Here is a 17350-nt window from a genome sequence, read left to right as displayed (position 1 = left end):
TCTTAGCACTCTCGGTCAGGTTCAACAAACTGTCTCCACATGCCTCTGAAACCAACCACCACCAGGCAGATAAACCCCCCTAAGAGAGTCAGAGAATGGTGTAGGAAGTCTGCAGACATCCTGCCGGCCAACACTGGTGGATGTTGACCCTGATCGTTGCTATGAGCTCTGTTGACTTATGAAATACATTGGCTCCACTTGTGCAGATTACTCACGTAAACAGTTCGTCCAGGAGGAAATGGTACTCAGGAGTTTAGGAGGGGCTGTGGATTTGTGTATCTTTGTCATGGTAAAGGACACTTGTATTTGGCTGGCAGAGCGTCACCCCAATCATAGCCTCATTTTGAGTCAAGCTGGTAGAGTGGAGCTGGCATTGATGCCAGGTGGCAGAAACCTTTCCCAGTTGTAAAAAAAAAACACTCTACTGTGCATTGGTTTACAGGGGGCAGATGGTAAGCCTGGAACGAAGATCGCCACACCCCGGGGAGCAGCCCCTCCGGGCCAGAAAGGCCAGGCCAACGCCACCCGGATTCCAGCAAAAACCACTCCCACCCCGAAGACCTCGCCAGGTACTGGTGAGAAGGGCTTCCTCTGGAATCCTAGTTGGCGGGTGGGGATGGGGAGAGCTGGCCACGGAGGCCCTGATGGTTAACCTCGGGTAGCCAACTGATGCCTGTGGTTCAGGAAGCATCAAATGTTCATTTTCTAATTCTTTTAATTTTCTGAGCTAGATATTGAATCGAGGCTCTGAGAGTTTGCATGACTAAGTCTCACCAGACTTTTAAGCATAAGGAAAATACTAATAACTAATAACTGACTAATAACTGATGGAGAAGGGGCTTCTCTGAGCTTCTCAAATCCCACGACACCCAGCTCCCCGCCGCCCAGGAGGTGATTTTCAGCCCCTAATGAGGGGTGGGACACTATGGGTGACCTTACATAGGGGGCAGCCTCTGCTAACTTGCTGGGATGTTAGGGACCTTCTGTCAGAACCTAAGGGTCTTAGCTGAGCACTCACAGGCTGGGCCCGTCTCCTGGGCTCCTGTGAGTAAAAGCCACTGGGTCCTGAGTACCAGCCAAGGCTTCAGTCGAGCCATTTTGCTTCCAGTGGGGACAGCCAGGCTGAGTCCACCCTTCCCACTGTCCTGATGACTGACTGTCCCAGGCACCTGGGTTTAGCCTGTGCATGACTCAGGGTGTCTGATCCAGGGCAGCACTCAGGGGGCCTGTGGATCTTAGACGGCCTATGTGTGAGGCCTGGGCCAGCACCCCAGGGTCTCTGCTGCTCCTTGGCCCCAGGGGTGGCTGCCCAGAGTCCTGGTCTCCTGCATATCTTGGCCATGGTATTTAGCGAGGTTGCCGTAGGGTGGGGCCTGAATGGATACCCGCTCACTAAGGCCCATTGGTTGACTTTCTCCCATAGGGTTTATTTATTTTTTTAATTACTATTTTTTTATGTTTTTGCTACACTGGGTCTTCCTTGCTGCGCTCGGACTTTCTCTACTTGCAGCAAGTGAGGGCTACTCCGGTTGTGGTGTATGGGCTTCTCCTTGCCGTGGCTTCTCTTGTTGCAGAGCACAGGCTTATTTGCTCAGTGGCATGTGGGATCTTTCTGGACCAGGGGTCAAACCCGTGTCCCCTGCATTGGCCAGGAGGATTCTTCACCACTGGACCTCCAGGGAAGCCCGGGTTTTTCCTCATGTATAGAGTACATATGATACAAGGGGAACTCACAGACTCCTGACTGGATTTCATATATGATTTTGATCCTGCGTTTCTTCACTTGACATTATGCCAGTTGATTCATGCAACTGGAGTCATAACTAGAAGCAAGAACCCATGTTTCTCTCTGGATCTTAATGGCCCTGGAGAGGACAGGCCCCCCCAGGTCGACCTTGTTTCCTGCTAACCGGTGCCCCTGCTCCCTGACCCCATTCCCACCTTCCCCCTTCCCCACCCGCTGCATAAAAAACAAAAACTCTCATTGAGGCCTTTTCAAGCTTGATGATAATGAGGCTTTCTGTGGATTTTTCTTTTTAAGCAACCATGCAAGTGCAGAAAAAACCACCCCCTGCAGGGGCAAAATCTGAGAGAGGTAATTCTGAGCCTGCCTCGCCCAGCTGGGGTCATGCCTTTTGCACGTGCAGCTTGTTGGTTGGCTGGGGGGAAGCGGGAGTTAGCGGGGAGGAGGTTAGAGCCGGGAGGACCTGCTTTTGAAACATAGGTTTCCCACATTGGGCCTGAAGTTGGAACAGGCAGAACGCCTGCTCCTCTTCTCGCGTGGTTTGTGCAGATGTGTCTGTCTAATGGGCAATCCTGATCCTAATCCTGCGTGTTCTTGGCATCAGCTGCGGGCTCTGGGTGGGGCCAGGGGAGCAAGTGCCTCGAGCTGATGTGAGTGCTGGAGTTAGGACCGGCCCTAACCAGGTTAGGGGGAGGTTGCATTGGCGAGTGGTGGGGACCCTGTCCTGTGGGCTCCGGCCGCTGGTGCCGTTCTCCAGATGAGCACTCAGGCTTAGGGAGGGAGGTCGAGGGACTTGCTTGAGGTCACTCTGTAGTTCAGTGGCGCAGAAAGGGTGGGGAACCACCACTGTCTACCAGGCAGCCTGTGTGCCAGGGGGCAGAGGGTGGGGGGCTCTGAGCCTGGAGGCTTTACTCATCCTCTTGCTGCAGAGCTTGACTCCTTGAGGAGTTTCCAACAGACATGGAGATTCAACCAAGAACCTCGTGCTCATCCTCTCTTTGACAAGAGAAGACACTGCTTCCCGCAGACAGCTGCCCTTTCTCCTGCTTGGGGCCCAGCAGGTCCCCTTTTGGTACACATGGTTCCTGGGTGGTGGGGGGCATCGGCCGCCCCTCAGAAATGGAAGGGAGTGAGGCCGCCACTTGGGCACAGCGTCCAGCCCAGTGGCTCTCAGACTCAAGAATCCTGCTCAAGAATCAGGAGTCTGCTTTAGAATCCCTGGGAGCAAGGGAAGCACCAGTTTTGCAGGCCCTACCCCTAGAGATTCTATCCTATCCGGCCTAGATGGGGCCCCGGAAGCTGTATCTTACAGGTCCCACCCCCTCCCACCGCCACGGCCACCGCCACCGTGGCGGCTCTCGAGATCCCGACGCAGGAGTGCCTGGGCTACATTTGGTGAAACACGAATCCCAGAGGCAGACAGAATAGCCAACCAGGAAGTGTGACGGGAGGGTGAAGAGTGCAGGGAGATACAAGTGTTAGGAGGGCTGGTCAGCTGGGAGAGGGGCGGCGTCCGCAGCCTTCCTGGAGGGCGTGGCCTCTGCCCTGTGTCCGGAAAGGCTCAGTGCTATTTGCCGGGCAGCGCCTTTTCGCGGAGGGCGTTCCTGGGGAGGGCAGGGCGGCTGTGAAGCGTCATGGCTTGTTTGGAAAGCCAGGGACTGATGGACACGATGCAGGCATACCGTTCTGGAACCCAGGTACCAGAGAGGAGTTGGGAGGTTGGATAGGGGTCTAGCGGGGAAGGGGCCTTGAACTTGAACAGCTCAAAATTCACCCTGTGGTTAGAGTCCAGTGGAACCATGTGTAAAATAGATAGCTAGTGGGAAGCTGCTATAGCACAGGGAGCTCAGCTCAATGCTCTGTGATGACCTGGAGGGGAGGGATGTGGGGCGGGGATGTACGTATTTTGTTTTTTTCCTATGCTTATAGCTAATTCACGCTGCCCTTCAGCAGAAACCAACACAACACTGTAAAGCAGTTACCCTCCGACTAAAAATAAATTTAAAAAATAAAGAGTCCAGTGGATCCAGATGAGACCCTGGCCCACCATCGCATTACCCTTATTCAGGGCAAAGGCCAGGGTATCCCTGCCCAGCCTCAGTCAGTCAGCATTATATTTATTTCCTCTGAGCTCAGAGAAGGAAAGTGACTGGTCTGAGATCACTCAGCTGGCTGGAGCCGCTCCCGACCCCAGGGACACTGGGCAGAGTTGCTCCCCTCTGGAAAGTAATCCTGAGTGGTCCTTGGCGACCACTCTGTTGCTTCCCTAGGAAGCAGGATATTTTTGTCCCAAAGCAATGAGGCTGGGAAGAGGGGACATTTCTCTAGAAATGGAGGCAAGGGCGGCCTCCCGCCGGCTTGACTGAACTTCCGACCTTGTTCCTACCGGCCTGGTCCAGCCCTGACTCTGGGAATGGACCGCAGGACAGAGACCCTTTTTCTGACTCCCGCCCCCCTGGGTCCTGGCCTCACGCCCGCCTTCCTTTCCAGGTGAATCTGGGAAATCCGGGGACCGCAGCGGCTACAGCAGCCCCGGCTCCCCAGGCACTCCGGGCAGCCGCTCCCGCACCCCATCCCTGCCGACCCCGCCGACCCGGGAGCCCAAGAAGGTAGCGGTGGTCCGCACTCCCCCCAAATCGCCGTCTGCAGCCAAGAGCCGCCTGCAGGCCGCTCCCGGGCCCATGCCAGACCTGAAGAACGTCAAATCCAAAATCGGCTCCACGGAAAACCTGAAGCACCAGCCAGGAGGTGGCAAGGTAAGGGCGTATGCGAGACTGGCTGTGCGTGTGTCTGCCCCAGGGCGCCCGGAGCGGGCATGACGGGGTTGGGCGGAGTGGGGAAGGTACGGGGAGCCCCTCTGCTCCCACCACCAGCCTGCGTCCCGCCCCCGCCCCATAGCATAGGCCCCTCCCCGACCTCTTGAAGGAAAGATGGTGGGTTAGGGTTCAGTTCTGTGCTGGGGTCACCAGCAGGCTGTCAGTGCCAGCTCAGGGGAGAGACAGCACCGGTTCTTCCCTCGGCCCCTGCTGATGGGATCGATCAGAGGTGACAGCGTGGTAGCCCCACGACCTGGGGGTTCTCAAATGGGTGCCTGCAGGGGGTTCCCCAGCTTCCTTGTGGTTGAGACCATGAGACAACCAGTGTACAGGTGGGTGTCTCTGGCGTTGGTTGAACATGTGTTTAGGCCCCAATTCTGGGGAAATTCGTGATACCATTTTGAACAACTGATTCTTCCAGGGACAAATGGGTGCTCACGTCATCTCTGGGTCTCCCAAAGGTGGAGAAAATGAGCTTCCAAGAGCCTGGGTGGAGGGATGTGGGCACGGCCTGGACCCCTCCTCCTCTCTTTGACCCCCTCCCCCATTGTGTGAGTTTCCTAGGGTTGACATACAAAATGCCACCAACTGGGGACTTGTCTGGTGGTCCAGTGGTTAAGACTCCACATTTCTGCTGCAGAGGGCATGGGTGTGATCCCTGGTTGGGGAACTTAGGTGCCGCCAAGAAAAAAAACTAACTCGAACTTGGGTGGCTTATACAACAGAGATGTAATTCCTCATAGAGCGCAGAAGTCCAAGGTCAAGGTGCTGGTCTCCTTTGAGGCCTGTCTCATGTGCCTGCAGGTACTGCTTTCCCCTCGTGTCCTCACTGGTCCCTCTCTGGGTGTCACTATGTCCCAGTCCCACCTCCTATAAGGACACCAGTCCTATTGGCTTAGGGCCCACCCCAGTGAGCTCATTTTAATTTAATGACCTCTTTAGAGACCCTATTCCAAACCCAGTCCCATTGAGAGGTACTGGGAGTTAGGACTGCAGCCTGTGGATTTGGGAAACACAATTCAGACCATGACAATGCTCCTTGCCCCCCAGCACTGGGGAGGGGGATGGAGCAGGGAGAACAGGGTGTGGTGGGGAGCAGAGGACAAGGACACCCCCCCCCCCACCTCTTGTGTTGAGCCTTCTCAGCTGGACTGTTTCTGGAGCAGAGCGCCTCCTGGTGGGCAAGGGCCAATGTGTCCCTTCAGTTCAGAGCGCCCCAAAGCCCAGCCTCTGCACTCCTGATTTTATTAATCGCTTTTGACTGGGGCCTGGGTCACCGTGGAGGGAGGGGTCTCAGAGGCCTTTGGTCCATGTCAGTGGCTTTTGCCTGAAACCCTGCCCTTTCTCCCCGTGGAGCTTCAGGGCCTCCTGCTGGCCTTTCCCATCCTTGGGTCCTGCCCAGCAGGGAGGTCTGGGTGCCCCTTGGGGTCTTTGGGCCACAAGGCTGGGCCTGAGCAGTGTTGACCTCGCTGCAGTGTTTGCTGTGCTACTTAAAGACACATTGCCTGTCTCCTTATGGGGGGCTCTGGCGCAACTGGCTTGAAGCTGACCCCTGGTGAGGCTTCTGGGCCAGAGGGACCCCCAGGGAGTGGGTTTCCAAGGTGATGGGACGTTTCCCACTGGCATCTGCACCCCTCCCCCGGCTCTGGGGCTGCCCCACGTGTGCCCTGTTTTCATGGCACAGAGTGTTCGCCTCTGTTTTGAAAACTGAAAAACAAAACCCGACACGGCCAGCTCTGCACCACTGAGAAGACCGTGGGGATGTGACCAGTGCGCTTGCGGCCAGAGGAGGCTGTGATGGGCAGCGACTCCCGGCCCGCGGGGCTCTGTCACACACAGGCTCCCCCAGCCCGGGCTGCACCCCGTCATCCCCGAGTTCACCTGAGGTCGGCCTGGAGGGTCTGGGCAGCATTTGGCCCCGTGCTCGAAACCCTGCTGAAGCAGCAGTGACAAGGCTAAGCAGGGAGGAACCCGCCCCTCGCACCCGAGCTGCCGAGCTGCCGGATGCAGTGGTTGGGAAAAGGAGTCCGGTGACCTGAGGGCCAGTGACTCATGCTTAGGATGGAAAGGGAGAGGCTGCCCCCAGGTTATGGCTGTACCGCGTGGGTGCAGATGCTTGTCCACAGCTACAGACTCGACGGTGAAAGGAGAAAGGTGGACTTTTCTCGGGGTTTATTGGGGAAGGAGATGTGGGGAAGTGGCCGAAAGGGGAGTAACAGCGTCCTCGTAAATTCCTTGCAAAACTTAGAAAACTGTGTGAAACAAAGAAAACCTGAGCCATAACCACAAGATCAACAGATTAATCTCCAGGAAAAACAAAAAAATAGATTAAAAAAAAAAAAAGAAAACAAAAGGGAAAAAAAGGTCCCTGGGATCCATCCAAGCAGAAGGCCTCTTGAGGTGACTCGACTGGTGGTCCAGTGGTTAAGAATCTACCTTCCAAGAGCTTCCCTGGTGGCTCAGATGGTAAAGAGTCTGCCTGCAGTGTGGGAGACCCAGGTTCGATCCCTGGGTCGGGAAGATCCCCTGGAGAAGGAAATGGCAACCCACTCCAGTATCCTTGCCTGGACAATTCCATGGACAGAGGAGCCTGGCAGGCAGGCTACAGTCCATGGACTTGCAGAGTCGGACATGACTGAGCGACTTCACCTTCCAATGCAGAGGATCCCTGGTCGGGGGACTTAGGTCCCACATGTTGCGGGGCAGCTAAGCCCGTGTGCCTCAACTACTGAGCCAGTGCACCCTGCAGCCTGTGCCCTGTAACACAAGAAGCCCGCGCGTGGCAACAGGCGAGGCCTGCGTGCCACAGCGAAGACCGAGATCAGCCAAAATTAAAAAGAAAAAATGACTGGACTGAAGGTCCCTGGGGGGTCTTTGTGCGATCTCTGGGTCCCTGTGGCTTCTCATTTGGCCCAGCATATACAGTAAAAGGGATACTTCAAGAGTCTGAAGAATAACCCAACTTCCTCAGTAGGTGACACGCTGAAGAAGGAGGAGCGGGACCGGTTTATAAACCTGCAGAGACTGAAAACCACACATCAGTCTAACTGATGTTTCACTGTTGTTGGTTGGAAAAAAAATGTAAAACGTCTGTTTTCTGCTTCATACTCTTCTCTGATTTCATGATTTGCTACAGTGAACATGAAGAGTCCAAAACAAAATTACTTTTAAAGGAAAATTCAAATAATCACTTGGCCACTTTAACCTAACCAGCTGGATCCACCAGAATTGGGAAGGGGAGGAAGGAGCAGCAGTTCTCCTGTGACTGCAAAGGAGAATCATCTGGGGTAGGGAGGGGAAAGGATTCTCTTAAAAATCCTCATGCCTGGACTTCCCTGGCGGTACAGTGGATAAGAGTCTACCTGCCAATGCAGAGCACATGGGTACTGATCCCTGGTCTGGGAAGATCCCACAGGCTAGGGGGCAAGTAAGCCCGTGTGCCCGGAGCCTGTGCACTGCAAGAAGAGTAGCCCCGCCCCGTCCGAAGCAAGCAAGACCCAGTGCCACCTAAAATAAATTAATTTGAAAAGAAAACAGAACTTGTTTTTAAAAAATCCTAGTGCCAGAGCCTTACCATGAACCTTGAGAGTCTTGAGGAGGCCACCCCAGGGGTTGCCAGGGGTTCAGCAGTCCAGGCTGAAACCCGTGTCCCTGAATTCTTACCTACTGACCTCTGGTCTCAACCCTGACTGCTGGAGCCTCCCACGAGCCCTGGATCTGGGACTAATTTTTTTTCCCCCCCTCTTCTGGTCCTGCCCCTGCCGCTATTTTCAGATTCCAAGCACCTGGCTCCTTGGACGACTCAGACCCAGCCCAGGTCAGGCCCTAGGTCCTGCACCCCCTCCCCAGAGTCTGTCCCAGTGCTATTCTTAGGGGGATCGTGGAGGGGGGAGTTCAGACACAAAGAACCAGCATTTAAAACACCTAAAAAAACAAAAACAAAAAGGACCCACTGCAGGTGTAAGCGATACGAAATTAACATCTTTCTATCCTGATGAGGCTGTGAATCCCTGTAGTCCTTTTGGATATAATAAAGAATTATTCTTAGTTTTCACAGTTTAATTCTGCTAAATCAATGGTCTGTTGAAGGATCTCATATCCCCTTCCTCTGGACTAGATTGAAGGTCACCTTGAGATCTTTGTGTCCCTCTGGCTTCAGACTTGATGTACAGTAAATGCTGTATACTCAAAATCAAGGAAAGAAAGAAGGCTCTCAATTCAGAAGAAGCTTCATGCACAAGAATGCAGATTGTGCTTTATTAATAATTGCAAAACAAAACAACTCGAAACTCTAAATTAGAAATAATAGTTTTGCCATACTATAAAATATTTGCAGTCATTAATAATTATCTTTGAAGATAATTTTTACAATTATAAAAACTATAAATAAGTTAAAAAAATAAAATTGTATGAATTTTGTAGGTTATATCTACCACCTGTATAAAAGCCGTGAATAGAAGACAAATATGAGAAAACGCTAATAGTGACTCAGAGAAATTGTGACTGATTCTTTTTCTCTATTTTTACCTTTTTTCCTAAATTTTTTACAGTGAAATCATTTCTAATTAGAAAAAAAAAAAAAATGGAGGGACTTCCTTGGTGGTCCAATGTTAAGACTTTGTACTTCCACTGGTCTGGTAACTAAGATCTCAAATGCCATGCAGTGTAATCAAAAAGAATTAAAAAAAAAAACTGGATAGAAACACAGTTGTGACTGGAAGTGTCACAGTAGATATTAGTAAAATATCTATGTTTTTAATAAAAGGACATAGTTCATATAATTGAAAAGGAAAAATTAACAAATACAAGGAATCAAACTGTAAGGAAAAGGGTTTATCTGTTCTTAAGAGTTCAGATGTGTCAATAATCTATTTAGTCCATAAAGAAAAATACATATAAATATAGAGAAGCAGAAATTGCTTCTCATTTCTAACCTCAGTGTGATACACAAACTTCATTGTATGCATACTGTTAATATGACCACAAATGCTCAAAAATCAAATTTTCCTTTGTCACTGCTCTTTCAGTTTAGAAATGAAAATGCGTTTTCCAAATGTCTTGGTTACAAATGCCATAAATTATGTGGCAATGCCCCAAAATTATACTTAGAAGGATTTCATCATTTTAAATGCTTTAATTAAAAAAAATATTAACTGCAGCATATAAATTATGTTCCTATTGATGGAGAAAAAGAATACAAGCAAAGAAATAATACGCAAAGAGAAGACAGAAATAAATTTAGAAAATGGAGCATACAATAGCATCATAAACTGATTCCTTCTTTCTTTCCTTTATTCATTCATCCAGCATTTCTGGGGCACTTCTGAGTGTCAGGCCCTGTGCCAAGTTCCTACCCCAAGGCCCAGGCAGGACAGAGAGACACTGAGCTGATTACGCAGGGGCAAAAGGAGAGGTTGGCCAAGGAAGCTTGTGCAGGAGGGAGGAGCCTGCTGCACCATTGAGGGTTCCCCACACTGAGGGTCACCTGTGTTGTGGCGTGTTGCACACAATTATCACCAACAAATTATCACCAACAAAGAGAAGACAGGACAGATCCTTGTTAGGATCATCATCAAGTCTTTAAAAGGACAGTTCTCGTACCCGCCCGAAACCCACCCCCCCCCCACCCCCCGCCTACATATACTGCTGGGGACACAGACTGAGAGACTCCTGGGGAACTGCACCTGGAGATGCTGAGAACGAAAGCAAAATAAAGCTAAACCTGGCACCAGCTGGGGTGGCAGAGGGGTGTGGGTTAGGGTGGAGCTTTGTTTGTTTACATGTGAGCTTTGGAGAGTTAACAGCTGATAGAGGGAGGTCCCTGCTGGGTCTCTTGTGTTCAGACAGCATAGGATGGAGAAGACAGAGGGAGAGTGGAGGGCACCGCCCCCCGCCCCCGGCAGAGCCTCAGGCTCCACAGTCAGTCGCGGAGAGGGTGTTGAATAAGAGGGTAAGTGTGGGCCCAGCCAAGGTTAGGGCAGCACCAACCTCAGCAGCCTCTCTGGGGGGTCAGTGGAGAGCAGAGGTCCCAGGTACCTCCCAGAGTGAGAGAGGAGTTCATCTGGGCTGAGACGGCCAGGTAAGGAGAACTGCGGGGATACTTGTGGTTTCCAAGGTGAAAAGGGAATTGCAGAGTCATGACCAGAGCATGGGACGTGGTCTGGTTGGCTTTGAGCAGATGGAGCTAAAGTCACTTCCTCTGAGAATGTGCGAGCCAGGAGCTGGGACGTGAAGGCCCCCCAGGCAGGACTGAAACCCACCAGAGCCGCAGGGCTTGGACAGGCTTGAGCTGCAATGTTCCAGATGGCCACAAGATGGCAATAGCATGCTATAAGTGTCTGGCTCTGGAGCCCTGAAGTGTTTTAAAAATTTGTTATATTTGTTGACAAAGTTTCAAGTCTCGTTTGTAAAAGTACAAGTGTAGAACATCTTTGCAGAGTAAATAAAGTGAGTCTGTACCTAGGATAGTTTGCTTGTCCTGGATCAGGGCCCGGGACTCAACTGAACTTGACCTGAGGTGTCAGGCTGTGCAGAGCCAGGCGGGGCCCCTCCTGGGGGGCAGCCTTGTAACTCTGAGACCCTCTGGACGTCTCTCCCCATCCACAGCATCTGTGTTTATGAAAAACAATCTTGTATAAATTCCATCATTTTAAGGCTTCTTAGATCAGTCGCTGTTTAAAGGAGCAGTATAAACAGTTGCAAAGGGGCAGTCGTGCCCCACTCTTTGTGACCCTCTGGACTGCGGCCCGCCAGGCTCCTCTGTCTATGGAAATGTCTCCTCTAATATTTGATCTCCAGTGTCAGTTCTCAAGCTGACCACTTTGGACTTGAAGAGAAGGCTTGCTGTGGGTGTCCAGTGCTCTCCCCAGGTTAGATTCCCTCCAGAACATCCCAGCCCCCAGTCCTCAGCACTGGGCCTGTTGACCCTGGTGAGGCCAAGCCGGGCCCAGAACAAGACACTGCTGGAGATGGGCCTCTCCAGGGGCGGCCCAAGGACACTTGGCCAGCCTGGGAGCTGCTGAGGGTGGAGGGAGGGCTGGGCCATCTGGAGCACCTCGAGAAAGCTGAGCCCAAACAGAACCAGAACAAGATCTGATGTGGGTTTGGAACCATTTCGGGTTCTCCAGGAAATGGAGTAAACCCAAATGGGCCTGCTCCCGGCCTCATGCCGCCCCAACCTCTCCTCCAGGGTCAAACCCCGACCACAGGAATTTGTCCCTTGACTAGTGGTCTCCTGGATCAAAATTTGGAGCTTCCCAAACATTGCTTTTCCCTTTGGCTATTTGCAGTGTCCGCCCGGAGCTGAGGCTCAATATCACACATTTACTCTAGTTGAGAAATTAAGTTTCAGGATTCCAATTTCATAATGCCAACCATTGCCCTTTTTATTCTTCCTTTCTGTAAATCTACCATTCTGTAAAGGGTGTTGACTTAATTTGAGGACTAACAGTAATTCAGGTCTGCTTGCTAAATGTCCTTATGTCTCTTGCCAAATCCCACAAAAGTTTGTTGCCTTTTTTTGGGAAGAAGAAGAAGCCTGGAGAAAACATTTCTGTGTCTGTTGCACATTGTATTATTGCTTCATGTCTCTTGAGTCATTTGATGACTTTCTTGTAAGGATTAGTACAGAGAACAAGGCTATCCTCCTTGAAAAACTGGTCAGTGTTCTTTGTCAGATTAGAGTTATGTAACCCATCATGTTTCCCTTTTTGCTTTGACTTCCCGGAAGCTCAGAGCTAAACGTTGTTTAGTCGCTAAGTTTGTCCAACTCTTTTGTGACCCCACGTATTGTAGCCTGCCAGGCTCCTCTGTCCATGGATTTCCTAGGCGAGAATACTGGAGTGAGTTGCCGTTTCCTTCTCCACAGAGCTAAATGTAATGATCGGTCTTATAATTGTCAGTCCTGATGACCTCCCCTTCTCTTAACTGTCTTTTCAATTTTCTTGTTTTATTATTTTGTGTGTGTAAGTATGTGCTTTCTTCTTCTGAACTGCTCCAGTTCTCTTGTGAAAGTAGGCAAGTCTGCTTCTGGACCTTATTTGGTGGAAAGTTATGAATAAAAAATGATCCCCAAAGCAGGAGTGCTTGTGGGACTCCTTGAACTTTGAGGGTGGGACAAAACGATTCAAAGACATTATGCAGACAGTGACAGCAACTCCCTATGAAGCAGGTGAGAAAACCTGTTCCACCTCCTCATCTCAGCTCAAGCCCGGGCTGAGATGCCGCCTACTGCTTGGGAGGAGACACATCACCGTTCACCTAGAGAGAGTCTTGTTTCTATTTAGCTTATGAGACAACAGGCTTGAGGACAACTCAGTCAAACTGTTGTTACATAGGTATCCGTGGCCTCAGGAACACCCAGATCTAGATTCCTGTGTGGTTCTGTGGCTGATTTGAGAAAGTCACTGAACTTCTCTGGGTTTTAAATGGCCTCTTCATCAGTAAGGTGGCAGGTGAAAAGGGTGACATGGAATTAGGTATTTATCCAGCCTCTAGATGAGGAATGGTTTTTACACTTAAAAACCAGAGAAGTTGGACTTCCCTGGTAATTCAGTGGTTATGACTCTACGCGTCCAATGCAGGGGCCCGGGTTTGATCCCTGGTTGGAGAGCTAAGATCCCAGGTGCCCCGTGACACGACCCAAAAAAAACAAAAAACCAGAGAAGTTACAGAGGAAGAAATGTTACAAAGGAAGTATATTAAAATGTCAGCATTTGTATGCTGGAAAAATAAATACAACTACTAACAAAAAAGGACAAAGGAACAACTTTAATAATAATCAAAGAAAATGCAGAATAGGCCAACAATACAAATCTATTTATTTTAATCAAGGAAATAAAAACAATTTCTTCTAATTGCACAGTGCTGGTGGCAGTATAGTAAAACTTGCTCACCAGCGCTCACAGGAGAAATTAATCCGACCCTTTAAAAAGCCATTTGGAGGACTGTGTGTGGGGTTTTTAGAGTATTTATAACTTTGGCCCAGAAATTGTATTTCTGGGACTTTGTGCTATAAAAATGATCCACAAAATGGGAAAAACTCCTTGTAGAATGATGTCCATGGTAAGGCTGTTTGTATTATTTAAAATGAAATCAATATAAATATCTGATAGCATAGATAACACAAAATGGAATAGGACATTTTTTAAATTAATGCTTCTGATTGTAGAACATGGCAAATACTTGGTAAAGCAAGATATAAAAGAGTAGGCACACATTTATATGTCTGCAGTGGTAGTTTTATTTTTATATATGCGAGTTCAAGAGGACAAGAAAATGCAGTAGTGGTTGTGTTAGAGTAGCAAGAAAACTTTTTCTTGAACCTCTTTTTCAAGAACACAGTTATATTACTTAATGAAAAAAATACACAGCTTTTTACTTTAAAGGAACATAAAAGAAAACAAAGAGGTAGGTTAGATATGTATTTCCCAGGTTTTTCAATCCAGATCAATGAAATTAAGGAAAAAACCAGGGATGGAGCCTAAGAGAAAATTACTGTATTTAGCTTGCCAGGTTAATGATATCTAAAAATAAATATTATCTATTACCAATGTGATTTAATAATTAACAATTTAATAAAGGGAAAGTCATTTTTTTTTATCTTATTGGAGGAAAAGGCCATTTTAACATCAAAATGGTAGGATGGATAACTTTTGCTATCACGTCCTTATTTCCTCCATTGGCTGAGGACCTGTGGACCCCTGATGGCCGGCTCTGGGGTCAGATTTGGGACCCTTCTCCTGAGATAAGCCAGGCCCAGGCTCTGACCACCCCCGGCCTCAGGGTTAGTGGGCCCCCCGGCAGCAACTGCCACTTTTCCAGAATTTTAGAGGGTGTGCTGGTACTTCATTGGGAACTTTAGCTGGCAGTTGTTCATACCTGTGGTTGATAAAAACTAAGGCCTCCTGTTTGCAAATACTGAGCCCCCTGATGAGGGACAGCTGGTGATGGTGGATCACTGCTCTCGCGGACAAATCGTGGCGTTCAGCTCGCCTCTGCTAGGTATTCATACACAGACAAATCAGATAAAAATCCCCCCCCCCCTTCCCCCGAATGTTAATAGCCTCACACTTTTTCCGTGGTGCCTGGAAAAAAGGGAGCCTTGCAGAAATTACAGTATGGTCTCTACCATCCCCACACCTGCTCAGGAAAACTTAGGGAAGGGTGCCTGGGAGCGCTGTTCCCTCTGAGCGCCTGGGGGTTCATGGCCAAGGACCAGCCAATGGATGGAAGGGCGGGCACTCACCCTGCCTTCCAAGAGACACAGGCCTTCCCTGAAGGGGTCTGGATTTACCTTCTCCATAAATCTACACGTGTCCTCCCCATGAAGTCAGGGATTCTTGAACCGGAACGAAACACCAGGGGAGCTTTTCAGAAGCCCGAGAGTCTAAGGTCAGGAGTGGGATCTGGGATTTTAACAATATACCTGGAGGTGATTGCAGTGCCCACAGACCTGAGGACAGCCAGGTAAAGGTCTCAGTGAATGTTCAGATGGGTCTGGTAGGTGTATGAATGAGGCCACAGTGAGGACCTTTTATTTATTCATTTAATAATGTGACTGAGCACAGTTTGCTCCATCTCAACCTGGTGACCCCCACCTCCAAGGTGCTCTCTGATGGGGGAGGCCGCCCTACTGCAATTCTCCCAGAAAGGGAAGAGCCGCTTCTGATGGATCTGTTTTGTAAGCCCAGGGCAGTAAGGTGGGGTCCATCTCCAACCACTCACAGTTCTGGAATGCTCCCCAGGGAGGTGTGAATCAGCCTGCCCTCCTCTCCCCAGGCCTGCAGCCAGGCAGCGAGTGTGTTTGTGCAGCAGACACGTCTGGGTGTGGTGTGTCACTCATCCTTTTTTCTGGCTGTCAAAGGTGCAGATAATTAATAAGAAGCTGGATCTTAGCAACGTCCAGTCCAAGTGTGGCTCAAAGGATAATATCAAACACGTGCCAGGAGGCGGCAGTGTGAGTACCGTCACACTTTCCAGCTGTGGTTCCGGGTTTGAGAAGTGGCATGAGTGTTTGTACTTGTGAGACATTGCATAGAATAAACCATGCTCAGGCTCAGAGTCTATCCGGATCCCCAAGTAAACGTAGCCCAGACTCCCCGCACCCACAGGTCCAGGAGGGGTGCCCTGTTGCATGGGCAAATCGAGTGAATGGTCCTCCGACCCTTTCCTGGAAGCTGGGTCCTCCCAGCCCCATTGTCACGCCCACTCACAGGGAGCCCCACAGCCCATCTGAGTTAGAGCTGAAGGCGGTGGCACCTGACACTGGGCTCTGACACCACCTCCTCCATCACCCGGGTAGGTTCGCTTTAAGGGGCTCCACTGGGAACAGGTGGCCCATACCAAGGTCTTTACAGTCCTGCCTCGGGACAAGCAGAGGCCAGCCAGGCTCTGCTCCGGTTTGTCCTCTGCATCTGCGAGGGATGAGGTGATTCGTAAGCCTCTTGGCTCTTGTTTGAAACCAGTTCCACCCCTGGCAGAAGCTCCAGATGTGAAAGAGCCCAACAAAAGTACAGGGAGCGGCCTGCAGCTGAGGGGGTACAGAAATGCTGCTTGGAGTCCTTTGACATTTGGCTGCCTCCAGGTGTCCCTGGGGACTCCCTGAGTCCCCACTGGATGCATCCCAGAGATTTGGGGCTGACATCCTCATTCTTGCCTGCCTACTTGATCAGCTCTGCTGGGATCGTCCAAGTGACCAAACTGGGTGCAGATTCGGCATCCTGAGGCTCGGCCCCCCTTCTCCACAGCCTCTCTTGGTCGGCCGTAGGCAAATGCTGAAACATTCTAGGGAGCAGGAGATTCAAGCCTTTTTGAGGTCCACCCCTGGGGAGGAGGATGGCTTGTGAGAGCAGGCATCTGGTCCCCAGCTGGCAGCGCTGGGGAGGGGGCAGTTTATAGGACAGTGGAAGCCCTGGGGGGTGTGCTCTGTCCAGAAAGTGCCCAGCCTCTACCCATACATCATCCACATCCAGACCTGAGGGTTTATTCTTGCAATGTGCTGCTGCCTCCTGCCCTGAGCACCCGGGGTAGGCTCTGCCACTGACTCCTTGTAGCCCCCGGAGTGGTGGGCGCTCACCCCGAGGCTGCTGCATGGCGCTTCACTACCGCTTCCTCACCAGTGTCTGCTCAGTGTCCCCCCCAGTGCCCCCCGTCCCTGCTCTCCTGTCCCACTGCCACCTTGTCTTCTGCCAAGAGAAGGGGTGGGGACCACCTGCACCCGCTGCCGGCCTGACCACGGGCTCTGGGTGACATTGCTGTTTTAGATTTGACTCCTGGCTTCCCTGCCGAAAGCGGGCTTCAGCCAGAGCAGGAAAGACATGTGCTTTCTGGTTTAACTCGTGTCTGGTCGGCTGATGGGAGGTTGTGCTGCTGGGGCTGGAGGCGTGGGGTCCAGTGGCCACAGTCAGCAGACCGCTCCTTCCAGCGGAAGCTTGGGGGAGGGGGTACATGCCTGCTGCTGGGAGGGCAGTGCCTACGACCTCCAGGGACTTCCCCAGGAGCACCGCCCGTCTGTCCTGCACTCTGTGGGCCGGCGGACTAGCCTGGGACCCGGCAGAGCCACCAGATGTTGGCTTGTGGCCGCTGCAGTAGGAGCTGTCATAGCTCTTCTCCTGGTGAAAGGTTGCTGAGGGTGATAAGTCCCTGCGCAATGTCAGCCTCAGGCGCTTGGGGGCTGTGGGCCCCTGGCCTGGCAGGGGGTCCCTCCTCAGCTGGGTGTAACTCCCCAGCAGGCAGGCCCTGCTCCTTCCCACGGTTCTCCCTGCCTCCTGATTGACTCCTGGCTTCACTC

At 51.1% G+C, this 17350-nt stretch overlaps 1 protein-coding gene across 14 annotated transcripts in view; it reads left to right on the top strand.

Annotated features, from left to right (window-relative positions):
- Positions 1-17350, top strand: part of MAPT (microtubule associated protein tau) — a 120212-nt gene that overhangs the window by 94626 nt on the left and 8236 nt on the right. For 5 of the 14 annotated variants that reach the window (XM_055575615.1, XM_055575613.1, XM_055575617.1 and 2 more), the window contains 4 exons: positions 443-569; positions 2042-2095; positions 4235-4500; positions 15425-15517. In XM_055575615.1, the coding sequence (XP_055431590.1) occupies positions 443-569; positions 2042-2095; positions 4235-4500; positions 15425-15517 (540 nt within the window). Of the gene's footprint in view, positions 1-442; positions 576-2041; positions 2096-4234; positions 4501-15424; positions 15518-17350 lie in introns of all 14 variants that reach the window. The other 9 variants (XM_055575611.1, XM_055575610.1, XM_055575616.1 and 6 more) reach the window with 3 other exon arrangements.

This window comes from Bubalus kerabau, chromosome 4 (genome assembly GCF_029407905.1).
Source record: "Bubalus kerabau isolate K-KA32 ecotype Philippines breed swamp buffalo chromosome 4, PCC_UOA_SB_1v2, whole genome shotgun sequence".
Lineage (NCBI taxonomy): Eukaryota > Metazoa > Chordata > Mammalia > Artiodactyla > Bovidae > Bubalus > Bubalus kerabau.
This window is presented reverse-complemented; position numbering and strand designations above follow the sequence as displayed.